The following is an 18,076-nucleotide window of genomic DNA, read 5'->3' as shown; positions in this document are numbered from 1 at the left end:
TTCCCTCCCACAGACCTGACTTTGAGGTTAGCTAAAATTACAGCTTGGGGAGATATAATCACTTGACACTTGAGAAATTCTGTTTTTTTAGGCTATGGCCATAAATAAGTTCGCCTTTAAGGCTCACAGATTCTTGGAAGGGTACCTGTCATTCACTTTAATTGCTGGTTGTCATTGAATTCCTTAGTCAGGAGTAGGTTATGGAGTTTATTAGTTTTTTTGCCTTGTTAACTTTCAGTTTGCAGAATATATACAGGAAGAATTTGGGGGAGATTTACAGAGGGCGGTGACAGAAATCTTTAAAGCTTTGACCTAGGGGCTCCTGGGTGGCTCAGTCATTAAGCGTCTGCCTTCGGCTCAGGTCATGATCCCAGGATCCTGGGATCGAGCCCTGCAATGGGCATCGGACTCCCTGCTCAGCCAGAAGCCTGCTTCTCCCTCTCCCACTCCCCCTGCTTGTGTTCCCTCTCTAGTTGTCTCTCTCTCTCTCTGTGTCAAATAAATAATAAAATCTTTAAAAAATAAATAAATAAAGCTTTGACCTTGGGCTTACTTGAAATGATCATTAAGAGGAGTGGGTTTTTGGAAAGAGAAACTAAAATTCTGGTTCTTGAACAGCTTTAAGGAAAAAAGTGATGAGAGCTGACAGTGATAGGTCACAGTAAAGACTCATATCACATATCGGAATCAATGATGTGTTGGCACAATTAATTTTGTGCCAAGTAAACAAAACCAGATCCTTTCTATAGAATAAAGGTCTGCCTAATGTATGACATGTTGTCTAAGAAGTCTCTCCAGTCACTGGTGACCTCTGGTTCTCGAATGAAATGAACTCATGAAATATTGTTTGGACAACTTATAAATCATTTCTGGGGTGTTCGACTTAGAGCTAAGGGCAAGTTTGGATACTGCTATCTGGCAAGCTGAGCCATTTTCAATAATTATGTAATAGGTGAAGCTTCTGTAGTAGTCTTCCTCAAACTTGTCAATAAGAATCATTGGGGTCATTTGTTTATAAAACAGAATTTCAGGCCTCTCCCTGTTGAGATTCTGAATTAGGAGAGGATGTCGTGGTGGAGGGTGGAAAACCTGAGAATCTGTATTATAATAGAAGTCTCCTAGGTGATTCTTAACAGGCAGATTTGACAAACACTGTTCCTACAGGTATAATATTTAGGGATTGCTAATATCCCAGGTAGGTCATTATTAAAAAGTAGGATTAACTATGGCACACTGAGGGGACTTAGAGCCAATCTCTACTCCTTGCTCTACTCCAAAAATGCCCATTTAACCCATAGAGAATCAAATTCTTAAAGGCCCCCTAGGACAGTCTGGTCCCATTCAGGAAGTCTTTGGCTCACACAGCAGTGTGCATTTATTCAATCAAGAAATAGTTATTGGTTACCTAGTATGTGTCAAATATTATGCATTAAGGATACAGAAATGTATAAGGTAGACAATGTTCCTGCCCCTCATAATATTCACATTTTAATGGGGCAGGTGATATTCCTAACAGACATATAAGTTGAGATATCACATAGGCAGTTGCACATAGGAATCTGGTGTTCGTGGGAGTTATTAGAGCTGGAGATAAAGATATTTGGGATTCATTGCCTTAGAGATGATACTCAGAGGTGGTGAACTGGGAGAGATCTCTCAGGAAAAGGTTGTAAAGAAAACAGGAGTCCATGACCACGCCCTAGATTACTCCAGGGCCAGCTCTAGACAGAAACAGGAATATTTCTTCCATTGGATCAGGAGAACATATATAAGTTGGTGGATCTCATATGGGGAAAATGAAGTAGTTCTGATCTGACTTTCTGCTACACACAACACACCACACACACACACACACACACAGTTTTTTTATACCTAAAGAGCGATTAGAGTCTATTAGTGTCCAAATGAAAGATAATGAGTGAGATTTCTAACGTTAAGTATGGTTTGAATGGAAGAAACTTAAGAAATATGAAAACTCAACAGGATTTGATATTTTACTGGATGTGGACAGTTAACATAAAGAAGAGTCTAGAGTGGTTGAGAAGATACATGGATTGGTAGAAACAGTATTGGCTTTGGAGCCAGAAAACCTAGGTCCAAAGCTAGTTCCATCTCTTACTAGCTGTATGGTCTTGGAAAAGTAATTTAACCTCTCTGATCTGAAAGTGCTTTAATTGACTGTAAAAATGAGATTGTTATTCCTATCTTGTAGGCCTGATGTAAGGACAGCAATAATAATGTATTTCACTTTAAATAGTGCCTAGCTTTAGCAAGTTTTTAATTAACAAAAGCTGCTAGTATAATAATACTAAATCAGTCTTTTTCCCCCGTATCTTTGAGCTTTCACACTTTATTCCCATTTCCTGGAATGCTCTTCCTCCTACTTTACTGCCTCTTTCTCTCCCCACTCCCTTTTTTAACACCCATTCATGATTTAGGTTAGGCCCCACCTAGGGCCTCCAAGATTGCTTCCTTTGACCCCTCCTCAGAGTAGACTAGGTTCTCCTCAGTATCTTGAATTAATCTTTAATACACAGTGATAATTATTACTTTTTGTGGTATTCGCCAGTTAAACTAAAATCCTTAAAAGCAGGTCTGTTTCTCGTTCATTATTTTAGCTCCCCCAGGATCTAGCAGAATATGTAGTATTTAGGATGTCTTCTATGAAGATTTGTAGAACAGTCCAATTAATGACATTCATGTTTCCAATTTTGATGACTGCATGGATAATATGCCATTAATGAGACTGGGAATTCAGAAGGAAGAACGTGTTTGCAATGAAGATCGTGTGTTTGCTTTTGGACTTGCTGACTTTGAGGTACCTATCAGACACATGAAATTACATATCCTACAGGCAATTAGATACATAGGCCTGAAGTGTGGGGAAGGAAGGGGCCAGAAATAAAGAGTTAGAGGGTATCAGCCTGCTGGTAATAGTTTTGAACTATGAAAAGGATGATATTTTCCAAGAATAAGTTAGAGAGCAGTTGGTTCTCAACTTTTTTTCTTCCCCATTGTTGTGAGGGATGCACTTGTGGGAGTAACTGGTTTGGTATCACAATGATTCTAACGCAGGGTGGGCAAAAGGAGTACATGCCCAAGGGGAGGCCTCTCAGAAGGTTTGTGGGGTGCTAAGGGGGACCACTGCTGTGAGAAAGGAGAAATAGACAGTTTAGAACAGAGGCCGGCCACACCAGTGCTTACGGGATAAGCCGAGGAGGAGAGGTGCTCATGAAAGAGACCAGGGAGGAAATGGTCAGAGAAGGAAAAGAGCCAGGAAAGAATTTGTTCCATCAAACAACGGAGTGAGGGGCGCCTGGGTGGCTCAGTTGGTTAGGCGACTGCCTTCGGCTCAGGTCATGATCCTGGAGTCCCAGGATCGAGTCCCGCATCGGGCTCCCTGCTCGGCAGGGAGTCTGCTTCTCCCTCTGACCCTCCTCCCGCTCATGCTCTCTGTCTCTCATTCTCTCTGTCTCAAATAAATAAATAAAAATCTTAAAAAAAACCAAAAAAAACACAACGGAGTGAAAAGTTTCAAGGACTCGAGGTGACCAAAACTTAACTTCGTATAGCTCAAGCAAAAGGCTTATGTAACTGGGAAATCTGTACATTGATCCAGGCTGGTGTCAGGCATAGCGAAATGCAGGAGGCTAAAACTTGGTCCTCAGAGTCCTGCCTCCTTCTCTGTGTAGACCACAGAGGAAAAATATCTTCTCTGTCTTAGTGTTCATCTATCCAGTTGACCCTACCTGGGTCAGGTAAACTTCCCTGAACCAGTTTCTGTAGCCAGAGATTAGACGGTTAGAGGGGCAGTGAAGCATAGTGGTTAAGAGCCAGCACTTTGGGGGCGCCTGGGTGGCTCAGTTGGTTAAGCGACTGCCTTCGGCTCCGGTCATGATCCCAGGGTCCTGGGATCGAGCCCCACATCGGGCTCCCTGCTCGGCGGAGAGCCTGCTTCTCCCTCTACTTCTGTCTGCTGCTCTGCCTACTTGTGCTCTCTCTCTATCTCTGTTAAAAATAAATAAAAATCTTTAAAAAAAAATTTATAAAAAAAATAAAAATAAAAGAGCCAGCACTTTGGAACGAAGGTATCGGAGTTCAGATCCCTGCTCTGCTACTTACTGTGCAACCTTGGGCAAAGTGCATACTCCTTCTGTGCCCGAGTTTCCTCAACTCTAACATGTAAGAAATAACAGTAGCTATCACTTGGGTCATTTCTTTAAATGAGATAATACAGATAAAGCTTAGAGTGCTGGACATGGTAAGTGTTCCATAAATGTTAGCTACCATGGTGGTGGTAATGATGACAGTGGTAGTGATGGTTGCCAATGAGGAGGCGGCAGCAGCTACCAATCGTTGCAGGGGTAGGGTTAGGAGAAGGTCAGCCCCATGGATGGCTCTCCACAGGAGGTAAGGATCCTGTTACCAAAAGGAGAGACAGGGATAAAGTGCTGGGAAAACAAACTAGCTACCACAGTCCTCTGTAATCATATCCAGTTTGATTCTGTAGTCCACATAGAGTCTGAGAACCCCAAAGTACGTATTGCCAGTGGATTTGGCAATACGGAGATCTTGCTGGCGTGTGAGAGCAGCTTGGTGGTCTGGGTGACAAAGCAGTGGTCCCTTCTCTCTGTGACTGTCTGCAATAATGATCTTGATGAGTTAATAGTATCTGGTTAGTAGCCATTTGCTCTGTGGGCAAAGCTCCAAGATGGTTTGCTGGGAAGGAAGGAAGGGAGGGAGGGAGGGAGGGAGGGAGGGAGGGAGGGAGGGAGGAAGGAAGGAAGGAAGGAAGGAAGGAAGGAGGGAAGGAAGGAAGGAAGGAAGGGGAAGGGGGAAAGGGGAAGGAAAGGAAAGAAGGAAAGAGAGAAAGAGGGAGGAAGGAAGGGAGAGAGAGGGAGAGAAAGAAAGAAAGTCTTCGTAAAACTTGGAAGAGTTCAAACACATCTAATTATCATTTCATTTGGCAGATTGTGGTGACTGTCTGATTCCATGCTTTACTCTGAATTGGGCTTCCTCCTAACCGTCCTTATTCCACATTTCTGCTCCCTCTCCTTGTTGAGAACAGATGGTAGATCAACATTCTTGCCTGCTCCTGCAAGCATGTTTTGAAGGAACGAAAAGCAAATATTCCTCTACCCCAAAGGAGCATTTTCCATGTTATGCTAGCAATTATGAAAGGAGCTAGTTACTGGATTAGCTAGTGAGATGTGATTGTCAGTCATTGTCAGATTCTCATTACTGGTAATGTTGTCCAGACCTACCATGTTTCCTCTGACCATTTTTTTTACCTTTCTTTATGTTTCACTTACTTGTTTACAGAGCGCCTTCAAAGAGAAAGCCTAATTCAGGATTGACAAAGTTCTGCTAAGCCATCCCAAGATTATCGTAACTTAAGAAGTTCAATAGAGTGCAGTTGTGGAAAACAGCCCTTAGAGGTTCTGGATTAATCTGGAATGGCTTCCTGAAAGAAAAATTCTGGAAGAATTATATGGGAACCTTTTCCTCCCAGCATTCCCCCTCCTAGGTTACGTCATCACCCCAGAAAAATGACACAAATAAAACAGAGCTATATAACAAGTAAGTATTAGGGAAAAGTCAAGAACTGAGAGTTCTAGCTTCCAACTTGACCATTAATAAAAGCACATTACAGTGTAATAATGAATAAGCTGTTCCCAGCTATGCATTTAGCTTAGTCCCTTAAAGTTTCTTCCAGAATTTACTTCCTAAAAATGTTTTTTTACTGCAACCTACCACTGAGCTTCAAGGAATAAATTTAATTTAGATAGTCATGATTATTAGAAAACTATTTCAAGACGGACAACTGGTTAACATCTATAAGGGAAAGTATATAACCTCACTAGTATTCAAAACTATCAATTAGTATTGTAAGTAGGGCTTTTTTTTTTTTCACCGACCAAAATAGGCAAAGATTTTGAAAAGATATGCCCTATTTAGGTGAGAGTCTAGTGAAATGGGCCTCTTCGTATTTTACTGTTGAGAATGCAAGTTAATACTTCCTTTTCGGAAAGCAAATTGTCAAACTATGAAAAGCCCCAAATTGATACAGAATTTCCACTTATGGAAATCTTTCTCTAAGAAACAGTCCTAAATATAAGAGGGTCGGGGAAGCTTTATATACAGAGATTTTCATCACAGGGTATGTTATTGTATGTAGCTCTGTAAACATTTATTCATTCAGTAAATACTTGAGTACCTATTATGTGAAAAGCTGTTTGCTAGGTACTATTGAACAAAACAGATTGAGTCCATTTAGCTGTTTGTAATAGTGGAAAAATTGGAAACAACCTAAATGTCCAGTATTCTGGCAGCAGTTAAGTAAACTATGATTCATCCATGCAATGGAATACTATGAATCATAGTTTGTTTTACTGTTCCCTGACTACTAGCCATTTAGGGGTGTTTCCTTGGAACAGATTAGAGTATGAGGCAGCCATTTAAAAATGAGTTACAAAGATAGTGTAATAACCTGGATAAATGCTTATGATAAAAAGATTACTGAATGAACTAGATGCACAGTTATGTACGTAATAGGAGTACAGCTGTGAAGGGATAGAGGATACCCAGGCCCAGGGAAAAAGACCGGGGTGGGGGATGTCTCCAGAGTGTTACCAGTGATTGTGTTTCTAAGGTGCGACTAAATATGACTGGCTTTTTTCTATTTTTTTCTATTTTTCCTTGTTTTCTTTAATGCTCCCCTGTTACTTGTATTTTTTTTTTTTTCTTAAATGCTTTGGCCCCACAAACTTCCCAAAAGTGAAGGCTTGCCTGAGAGTGAAGACTGCTTGAACCAAGTGGGAATTTTGTCAGAGCACTTTTTCCCTCTCTGGTGATGGGTTGCGTGTTTCTGATAGAGTGGAGGTATTGGGTAGTGGAGTCGAGAAGTCTGCTGGGCACCCACCCCATCCCTAATATCATCTGTGTCCATGTATACAGCAGTGTAGAACCAGCGTGCTGTGCCTCACGTGTAGCAGTGTGGATGGTAAGGTGCCTTTCAATGAATGTTGGCTTGTGTTTTTGTTTTTAAAAAATGTCTTTAGAATGTTATCTGAAGACTGCTTGGGAGTGGGGCTGGTTATATGCTAATTCTCCATCTTCACACCTATGAAGTTAGAATCTACTTGACTTTTAGTGCAATGTGGTGAAATTAAGTAGTTCATATAAATACCCACTGTGACCATAGTCAAAGCGCTGAGAAGCTCTAAGATTTATTGAGTATTCCTTGCCTCCTTAACCTAATTTTGTAATCCACTCTTCCTTCTTTCCAGTAGAACTCCCAACTTTACACTTTCCTTCTTCATTCTCTTCCCTACATTTCTATTCACATGAAATTTCTGGTTGTGCAGACTTTCCAGTGTGCAGAGTCAGACCCCTCACGTCCTGTGACTGCGGCAGGCTGCTCACTTTTGCCCCTCTCTACACTTTGATGTGATCAGTGTGAGATTTATTTTCGTTTCCTTCTCAACTATCAGTGACAGACATGTTTGTAGAAAAGACCTGTTTTCCTCTGTGGTGTCTGAGACTGTGTGTAGGGGTTTTGTTTTGGTCTGGCTTGGTTTGCTTTTCTCTATTTAAAACTTGGATTGTGTCTACACCCACACAGAAACTTCATCCAGTCACCAGGGACCAGTAGGCTGTTCCTTTGCAGAGTGGTGATCAGAAAAAGCCATACCTCTGGTGATTGTGTTTCAGTTTGAAGACTGATTTCAGGAATGCATGGTTTTCTTCCTTTATCTGCCAAGTTATTTACTCAGCAAACTGAAGAGTGGAAGACTCGGCATACTTATGAAGTACCAAACTGTTGAGATCACAGAAAATTATTTCTGGAAGGTACTTTAGAAGCTATTCTAGCCCAACTCCCTTATTTTACAGATAAAACACCTGGGGCCCCAAAAGGGATCATGGCTTAACCTATGCTGTACAATAGCTTAGTGGCAGAGAATGAACTAGAACAGTTCTGAATTCCCAGATCAGCATTCTTTCCACTGTGCTGATGGCTGTCTTCCAGGTGCAGGAGTGCAGGTGGTGCTTATTACAAAGACTCTGCTGGCTACAATGCTGTGCCTAGGGCTGTGGAAAGCACCCTCTTCTTTTTCTCAGTCCAATTCCATTTATGGTAGAGTTTATACACCAAGGTCTACAATAAAGTCCGCTGCTGTCCCAAGTTTCATACCTCTTTAAAATCATCTTCCCTCCATTTCTGATTTTTCAGTCTGTTACGTATTTCAATCCAAACTACTTCCAAGTAACCAGAATATTCCTCCACTACAGTTGATTTTGATTTCGAACCTTGGATATATTTGCTAATGTTTATAGACTGGTGTGGTTAGGAGAATTGAACTGTTATTATTTCAAAAATAAAAGCTACTCCTAGGACTTCCAGGTCAGGATGGCAAAGTAAGGACACTGAATCCTTTTCCTCTCATTACAAAGTTAAGAAGTAATGGGTATATATTTTTTAAAGATTTTTAAAAATACACAATCATACTTAAAAACAAGAAAGTAAGTCTCTTTAGAGGGCCAATAATGGAGAGAAAAGCCACTGTGGTAGGGGAGCTATAAATGGATATAGGCAATTGGGTCAGGGTTTTTTGTAAGGATTCTGCCTCCTCAGAGCATGAACCAGGAACACACTATGCTGTCTGCAGATGTGGGCTGGGTTAGTTCAGCTCATCCCAGTAGCATCACAGAAATACGCCACTTGCACCTGACCAGAAATCAGGAAGGACAGCCAGAGGCAGCAAGCACAAGGACCCACTGAAGATAGAACCCAGAGCTGTCAACTTAAGATCAGGTTCAAGGCCAGCCTCTTACCAGGTCTAAGCTGAGGCAACTTGAAACCACCCTGCAGAGACAGGTACTCATGTTTTAACACTGTCATAGAAATTGAGTCCTCAAAATACTACAAAGAATTCATGAAATTTGGGGCGCCTGGGTGGCTCAGTCGGTTAGGCGACTGCCTTCGGCTCAGGTCATGATCCTGGAGTCCCGGGATCGAGTCCTGCATCGGGCTCCCTGCTCGGCGGGGAGTCTGCTTCTCCCTCTGACCCTCCTCCCTCTCATGCTCTCTGTCTCTCATTCTCTCTCGCGCAAATAAATAAAATCTTAAAAAAAAGAATTCATAAAATTTAAGACCATGAAAAGCAGTCAGGAGACCCAACAAATGAGAGGATTGATACCTGAGAGAAAAAGATAATAGAACAATCTAAAGAGGGTTTTAAAATAAGTTAAAATTCTCAACAAACAGGTTAGATCCCACAAAATAAGAATAACGGGTAATGAAACAAGAACAGAAAGGTGTGAGAAAGAACCACTTCGAAGTCTTGGAAGTGAAAATGTAACATTGAAATGAAAACAATATCTAATGTTGAAGGGACAGAAGAGAGAGACTGCACAGCGTACTGCTTCCAGCTTCAGAGAAAAACCAGTGAACTGGAAATAGGGCAAAGAAGACGTCTCAGTGCAGTGTCAAGATGGAGGTAGGAGACATGGAGAATTGGGACACAGAACACGGCCTGAGGAGCTCAAGCACAGGTCTGCCAGGAGGCACAAAAGAGCGGAGAAAGGGAATGAATAAAGAGGGGATAATAATAATGAAGATTGCAGTTGAGTATTAATCCATGAAGGCAGGAGTCTTCAGAATAGAAAAACCTTACCCTTAAAGCACGATAAATAAACCTATAGCTACTAATCCTATTCCATAATGAATCCATTGTAGGATATTAATAATGAGGGGAAAAAATTTTTTTAAAGATTTTATTTATTTATTTGAGAGAGAGAGTGAGCATGAGCAGGAGGAGGGGCAGAGGAGAAGGGAGAGAAAGAATCCAAAGCAGGCTCTGTGTTTGGAGCCTGACATGGGGCTCGATCCCATGACCCTGAGATCACAACCTGAGCTGAAACCAAGAGTCAGACACCCAACTGACTGAGCCACCCAGGTGCTCTGAGAAAAATTTTAAATGCAAAGAAAAGATACAGATAATGTTTCTACAAAATGGTAGTCAAATTGGCATTAGGCTCTGGCAGCAGTAGGTAACAATATCTTCAAAGTGCTGTGGAAAAACAATTATAAACCTACAATTCTAGGCAGTGATTTCTGTATACTAGAGTGAAATAAAGGCATTTGCAGATACACAAGGGCTAACTTCTCAACCCCCAAACTCTTGCTGATGAAAGAACCAAAGAATGTTCTTCAGCAAAAAGAAAAGTACATGCAGAAAACAGTGGAATACTAGAAGAAGTATTAAAATATGGTGATAAAGCTATTTTTTTCTTTTATGTGTAAAAAACAATCTAAAATTCTAGCAACAACAATGTGTTAAAGATATAAAAGTATGTATGGTAAGGTCCTTATTTTGAGTAGAGAGGATACTGATTAAGTTTATAAACTTGTAAAGAAAAAATATATTTAAATAATTGTGTGTTCAATGTAGGAATAACCACTAAAGTAATAGGAATATAGAAATAGAAGGTACAACTCCTAAATCAGTAGTGGAAAAATCGGTAATTTTAAAAAAATTTTTTAAAGTTTATTTATTTACTTATTTAAATAATCTCTACCCAGCGTGGGGCTCGAACTCATGACCTTGAGATCAGGAGTCACATACTCTTTCAATTGAGCCAGCCAGGCACCCCTGGAAAAATAGGTAATTTAAAAAATTTATTTACTCAATTCAATAGAAGGCAAGAAAGGAGATAAAAAGAAGCAAAGGGAAAACATAGTAAATAGGAAATATAAAATAAAATATGTAAGCAATCATAATAAATATAAATTCATCTACAAAGCCAGAGAGGCACTCAGATTATTCTACTTACTTTATGCTGTCTTCAAAATGATACTGAAGGGGATAAAAAAATATGGGGGAAAATATATGCAGATACTCATGAAGAAAAAACTGATATGGCGACATTAATATCCATCAAAAGATAATTTCCTGCCACCTGCTCAATGCCAACTCAACACACCTTCACCTCAGATTGACAGGGACTCAAACTGACACTCTTCCCCTCAGATTCCAGCCCCTGTGCTCAAGTTTGTGCACAAAAGTGGGCATAATTATAACAGCAGAATGAAGGATGCCAAATAGTGACACTAATTCTGTGGAATATATAATGGATAAAAGGAGTGTGCTAGGCTGAGAACATCGCCAGCAAGCACATCAAAGAACAATACAGCATGATTCTGGTTACTATAAGAAACAAACCCAGGAAAAATGAAATACAATGAAAACAGAGAGGGAGACAAACCATAAGAGACCCTTAACTATAGGAAACAGACTGAGGGTTGCTGGAGGGGAGGGGTATAGGGGGATGGGGTAACTGGGTGATGGACATTAAGGAGGGCACATGATGGAATGAGCCCTGGGTGTTATATGCAACTGATGAATCACTGACCTGTACCTCTGAAACTAATAATACACTATATGTTAATTAATTGAATTTATATTAAAAAAAGAACCCCCCCAAAAAAAGATAATTTCAAGCAAAAAGCATCAAATTATAGGAAGATATTTCTTACTTGTAAAAAAGGAACAATCCACAAACAAGATATAAAATAATGGAAATTTTAAAACAAAAGCTGACAGAGTAGCAAGGAAATAGTATATCGACATTAAGAGTTGCAGATTTTAACACACCTCTATCAGAAACTAATGTCAAACAGACAAAAATACATAAGGACATAAAGGATTTGAACAACACAATTAACCCGCTTGATCCAATAGATATAAAGCATACATGGAATGTGTATACCATGAGGGTTACACTAAATTTAAAATCAACATTCACTCATTCATTCATCAAATATTTACCGAGCGCCTGGTATTTGCCGTACATTGCTCTAGGCACTTGCAATACTTAATTAGTCAGCAAGACAGATCCTGGCCTCATGAAACTTAACATTCTAGCAGGCAGGAGGAGGAGGCAGACAGTGAGCAATAAACATAATAAAGTATATAGCATGTTAGACAGTGATAGACGCAGTTTGAAATAAAAAGAGTTGGAATAAGGAGGATTGGTGGAAAGAGGACAGCTTGTAGTATCCGGTAGGTTGCCTGAGTAAACCTTGTTGACAGACTGAGATTTAAACAAAGATTTGAAGAAGCTGAGGGAGTTAACCACAAAGATATCTGGAGGAAGGGTGTTCCCAGCAGGGGAAACAGCTAGAGCAAAGGCCATAGGGTGGGCAAGTTCTGGCACATACAAGAAATTATAGAGGTGAATAGTAGGGAAGAGAATCAGATCATGTAGGTATAGGGTGTTATAAACCTTTGTGTTTTACTCTGAGTAAAATGAAGAGCCATTGCAGGATTTTGAGTAGAGGAGTGCCATGATCTGACTTAAGTTTTAAAGGAACCATTCTAGCTGCTACATTGAGATTAGACTTGAGACAAGAGTAGAAACTGGGGGACTATTACAGTAATCCATGCAAGAGATGATGGGAACTTGGATCATGTGGCAGCAGTAGAGGTGTTGAGTGTTGATAGATTCTGGATATGTGGGATGTGAGGGAAAGTGGAGGCTTGGATGACTTCAGGGTCTATTGGCCTGAGCAATTGGAAAGATAAGAGTTGCTGTCAAATGACTTTGTGAAGTCTCCAGATGTTGAAGGTTGGGGAGGAAAATCAGGAATCCAGCTTTAGATATATTAAGTTTAAGATATCTATTAGATATCCAGCTGGAAAAATGACAGATCTGTTGCATCTTTGGAGCATTTAGATGTTATTTAAAGCCATGAGACTATATGACATGATGGAAAGACAATATAGAAAGAGGACTAAGGACCAGAACAATAAGGATATTTGACTAATTAAAATGGATTAAAAACCTAAATGTGAGATCTGAAACCATAAAAATTGTAGAACACAGGCAGTGATTTCTCTGACATGGGCCGTAATGACATTTTTCTAGATTTGTCTCCTAAGGCAAGGTAAACAAAAGTAAAAATAATCAATTGGGACTACATCAAAATAAAAAGCTTTTGCACCTCAAAGGAAACCCACTGAGTGGGAGATGTTTGCAAATGATATCTCCAAAAAGGGCTTAATGTCCAAAATATCTAAAGAACTTATACAACTCAACACACATATAAACACACAAAAATCAGATTAAAAAATGGTCAGAGGCTGCCTTCGGCTCAGGTCATGATCCTGGAGTCCTGGGATCGAGTCCCGCATCGGGCTCCCTGCTCGGCAGGGAGTCTGCTTCTCCCTCTGACCCTTTCCTATCTCGTGCTCTCTCTATCTCATTCTCTCTCTCAAATAAATAAAAATAAAATCTTAAAAAAAAAAAAAAAGAGTCGGACGGACGCTCAACCGACTGAGAGAAAAAAAAAAAAAAAAAATGGTCAGAGGACCTGAACAGACATTTTTCCAAGAAGACATACGATGGCCAAAGACACAGGAAAAGATGTTCAGCATTACTAATCATGAGGAAAATGCAAATCAAAACCATAGTGAGATATCACCTTATACCTGTTAGAATGGCTTAAGTCAAAAATACAAGAAATAACAAGTGTTGGCAAGGATATAGAGAAAAAGGAGCCCTGAACACTGTTGATGAGAATGTTAGTTGGTGTAGCTACTATGGAAAATAGTATGGAAGTTCCTCAAAAAATTAAAAATAGAAATACCATATGATTCAGTAATTCTGCTATTGGGTATTTACCCAAAGAAAACAAAAATACTAATTTGAAAAGATGTATGCACCTCTATGTTCATTGCAGCGTTATTTACAATAGCCAAGGTATGGAAGCAGCCTAAGTGTCCATCAATAGATGAACAGATAAAGAAGATGTGGGGGGGGGGGTGTGTATACAATGGAATATTATGCAACCATAAGAAAGAATGAGATTGTGCCATTTGAAACAACATGGATGAACTGCACCTAGAGGGTATTATGCTAAGTGAAATAAGTCAGACTGAGATGAAAGACAAATACCATATGGTTTCACTGGTTAGTAGAATCTAAAAACAAAACAAAACAAAACACCCAAATGAATAAAAAAACAAAAAGCAGAATCAGATCCATAAACACTAAGAACAAATTGATGGTTGCCAGAGGGGAAAGGGGTAGAAGATACAGGCTCTCAGTTATGAAACAACTATGCCATGGGAATAAAAGGCACAGCATAAGGAATATAGTCTATGATATTGTAATAGTGACGTGTCAGGATTGATGGGGGCTACACTTGTGAACATAGCATAATGTATGAACTTGTCAAATCACTATGTTATATACCTGAAACTGTTGTAACATTGTGTATCAACTGTATCAAAATATTTAAAATTTAACAAAAAAAAGACATTTGACTAATTATACCTAGTCAGTATAAGTTTCTCTGGTTGGAACATCAGACTTTGTGATCATCCTTCTGAGTGGTTAAAAAGAGATTCACTTTCGGGGCACCTGGGTGGCACAGTCAGGAGTCTGACTCTTGGTTTTGGCTCAGGTCGTGGTCTCAGGGTCGTGAGGTCGAGCCCTGCGTTGGGCTCTGTGCTCTGCACGGAGTCTGCTTAAGAATCTCTGCCTCTGGGGCGCCTGGGTGGCTCAGTCGTTGGGCGTCTGCCTTCGGCTCAGGTCATGGTCCCAGGGTCCTGGGATCAAGCCCCGCATTGGGCTCCCTGCTCCGTGGGAAGCCTGCTTCTCCCTCTCCCACTCCCCCTGCTTGTGTTCCCTCTCTCGCAGTGTCTCTCTCTGTCAAATAAATAAATAAAATCTTAAAAAAAAGAAAAAAAAAAGTCTCTGCCTCTGCCCCTCCCCCCACTTGCCCTCTCTTTCTCTCTCTCTCTTTAGAATAAACAAAATTTTTTAAAAACAGATTTGCTTTGCTCTTGGAGTTTTGATTCCAGCTTTAATGATAGGTTTTGTATACTGCCACTCAGTCTGTATTAGGACCAGTAGTGTATATTTGTAAGATAGCTAGGTCACCAGTAGTCTGTGGTATGGAAAAGGTATTTTATTTTTTGGTTTGTTTAAATATGTGTTTACTAGGGACGCTTGGGTGGCACAATCGGTTAAGCGTCTGCCTTCAGCTCAGGCCATGATCCTGGGGTCCTGGGATTGAGCCCCACATTGGCCTTCTTGCTCAGCAGGGAGCCTGCTTCTCCCTCTGCCTGCCCCTCCCCTTGCTTGCGCTCTCTCTCTCCTCTCTCTCTGACAAATAAATAAGTAAGTAAGTGTTAATTAAACATACAGAGACTATGACCTTAACTCCCATAAAGCATTGTTATCACCCCCCAAATTGACTCGCCCAGATAGTAACATTACATGCAGCATCTTGCAAACTGATTAGAACAGTGCCCAGGGCACTCAGATTAGTTATTATATGCCCTTTGTGCTCAAACAAAGCAATATGTGGTTCTATGTATGTCAGTCAGTCAGTCGGTCATCGTGGAGCTTAGTTCTTTCTGGAATTGCATGCTAAGCAACAGACTCCAGGAATCTAATTAATTTGATCCCCACGTTGGTCCTGTTTGCCACAAACATTACCATGCCTCATGAGCCTCACAAGCTGTGTTTCTTAGAGAAATGCGTATGTAGCTCTTAGACTCTGCAACAGTGTTTGCCTCCGTATAATTGTGTTTATGTGGAATTACATTGGCATTGCAATGTGGGAATGACAGGGTTGACAGGACCATTAACTTGAGTACCCTGGGAATTGTTCACCCCCTCCCCCATGGCTGACTGAAAGAGCTGTGTTTCTGAATTATATTATGGTGTGGGAGTTTGAAATGGATTTCTTATTAAATGTACGTAGTCTGTTCTTTACCTGCCATGGGCAAAAATAATTTGGACAGAAAATAGTACTCTCCCTATGAAATGTTTTGTCTTTCAACTTTTTTTCTGTATGAATGGCCTTTTTTTAAATCTCTTGTATCTTTTAGGTATAGGGAGAAACTTTTATGTTATCTTCAGAGTTGTAGGTGTACTTTTTAGCCAGAACCAAAGCTCAAACTTCCTCTGGCAGATCCCTAGTGAAAGGGCAAACTTATGTCCAGTGGGAATTGGAAAGACAGAAAAAGGAAAAATTGGATATTGAGAGATTCACTTGGCACAGAAGAAAATAATTTGAGCATAAGAGAAATGAGAGCATTAGAAACTAAACCTAGCAGTGCAGTGGCATCTTCCATTTTCAACTGTTTTGAAGTATTTTTAACTGAGAGCATGGACATAGAGCATACACAGCACAGAGACAACTCATAAAGCATACGACAAACTGACGCTATGTTTGTCAACAGTATCTGCAAAGCAGAAAGGGTGCATGCCAGGGCGCCTGGGTGGCTCAGTTGGTTAAGCGACTGCCTTCGGCTCCGGTCATGATCCTGGAGTCCCGGGATCGAGTCCCGCATCAGGCTCCCTGCTCGGCAGGGAGTCTGCTTCTCCCTCTGACCCTCCTCCCTCTCATGCTCTCTGTCTCTCATTCTGTCTCAAATAAATAAATAAAATCTTAAAAAAAAAAAAAAGGGTGCATGCCAGTTCATTGTAGCCTAGGAAGGTTCTTTCATGACTTTTCCAGGATCTGTACTATTACAAGAAAATTAAGTGTTGAGTTTCTAACTACATTTTTAATGCTAAGGAGGTAGTATTCTTAGTAAACCTAGATGAATGGAGCAGATTTTATATCTGGACCAACTATAAATTCATAATTATGAAAGATTCAAAATTTCTACATGAACCATACATAGATTGCTTTTCTTTGTAATGGCCCTTTGCCTTAAAAGTCTGCAATTACTAATAATGGGAAATATTGTTCCTTTTCTTACCACCTAATGGAGCATTCAGCCAAATTTATAGACTTTAAAGAAAATTCCCAAAATACTACAAAAAATAATAAATCAGGTTGATGACAGTTAAAAAACTTGAACTTAAAGTAGAATTTCTGAACCTTTGTGTTTATAATTTATTTTTACAGATTTCTATTACTCATAGCTTATGATGATTCTCTGATTTTATACTTTTAAGTGGTAGGTTACATTGTCAAGAAGCTCATTATTACCAAATACTGAGCCTAAGTTTAAGGCATGTTACCACCAGATGGTAGTACATTTTGCCTGATATACAGATTATAAGCACAACATAAATATCGAACATATCTTTATGCACTAAACAAATTTATTTATTTTAAAGGCTACTCTAAAGTATAATTAAGTATTTTAAGGTATTATTAAAAAAAACATGGTAGTGTTCAGCATCTTTTTCCTTGACTTTTTTTTTTAAGATTTTATCCATTTATTTGAGGGAGAGCACACATGAGTGGGGGGCAGGGGCAGAAGGAGAGAGAGAAGCAGACTCCCCGCTGAGCAGGGAGCACAATGCAGGGCTCTATCCTAGGAGCCCGGGATCATGACCTGAGCCGAAGGCAGACACTTAACCGACTAAGCCACCCAGGCCCCCATCTCCTTGACTTTTTTAAGCAACTTTATTAAGATAAACAACTTTTTAAAACAACTCTTGGGTTGCCTGGGTGGCTCAGTCAATTAAGTGGCTGGCTCTTGATTGTGGCTCAGGTCATGATCTCAGGATCATGGGATCGAGCCCCAAATTGGGCTCCGCACTGGGCGTGGAGCCTGCTTAAGATTCTCTCTCTTCCTCTCTCTGTTCCCTCCCCCACCACTGGTGTGCATGTTCTCTCTCTAAAAAAATAAAAAATAAAAATAAAACAACTCTTTGCTGAATATTTATACTTGTAACAAAAGTTTTAGATAAATCATACTGTTTTAAGCACTTATTCAGTGTTTAACCAGCCATAAACCTATAGAGAGAGCCCTTTGGGCTACTTTTAAGCTAATCGAAAAAGATTTAATTTGCTCTGTTAGTGCTTCTGATCAGTTGAAGCATTTTGACTCATCAAGGTATTGTGAGCATTTTGACAGAGTAATGATTCCTTCCTCATGTGGCTCTGTCTGGAGCAGAGTAGGACACATTTAGCATCCCTGACCCTGTCCTACTAAATTGTGATAGCACTCTGCAGTCACTGTGAGAACCAGTGTCCCCACATGTTTGCACATGCCCCTGAGGGGGTATTGCCCCCACTGCCACCTCTACCCTTGAAAAA

General features: G+C 40.2%; 1 protein-coding gene across 6 annotated transcripts in view; it reads left to right on the top strand.

The window, feature by feature from the left end:
* Nucleotides 1–18,076, top strand: part of PPP1R12B (protein phosphatase 1 regulatory subunit 12B) — a 209,834-nt gene that overhangs the window by 135,234 nt on the left and 56,524 nt on the right. The window contains exon 19 of one of the 6 annotated variants that reach the window (XM_064594000.1): nucleotides 5,323–6,296. The exons of 4 other annotated variants lie outside the window; for them this stretch is intronic. In XM_064594000.1, coding sequence (XP_064450070.1) covers nucleotides 5,323–5,346 — 24 coding nt within the window. In that variant the 3' untranslated portion in view covers nucleotides 5,347–6,296. Of the gene's footprint in view, nucleotides 1–2,618; nucleotides 4,708–5,322; nucleotides 6,297–18,076 lie in introns of those variants that run through there. One more of the 6 variants, XM_064593999.1, reaches the window with a different exon arrangement.

This window comes from Mirounga angustirostris, unplaced genomic scaffold (genome assembly GCF_029215605.1).
Source record: "Mirounga angustirostris isolate CCGP_5_RB_7025 unplaced genomic scaffold, mMirAng1.0.hap1 SCAF_6, whole genome shotgun sequence".
Lineage (NCBI taxonomy): Eukaryota > Metazoa > Chordata > Mammalia > Carnivora > Phocidae > Mirounga > Mirounga angustirostris.
This window is presented reverse-complemented; position numbering and strand designations above follow the sequence as displayed.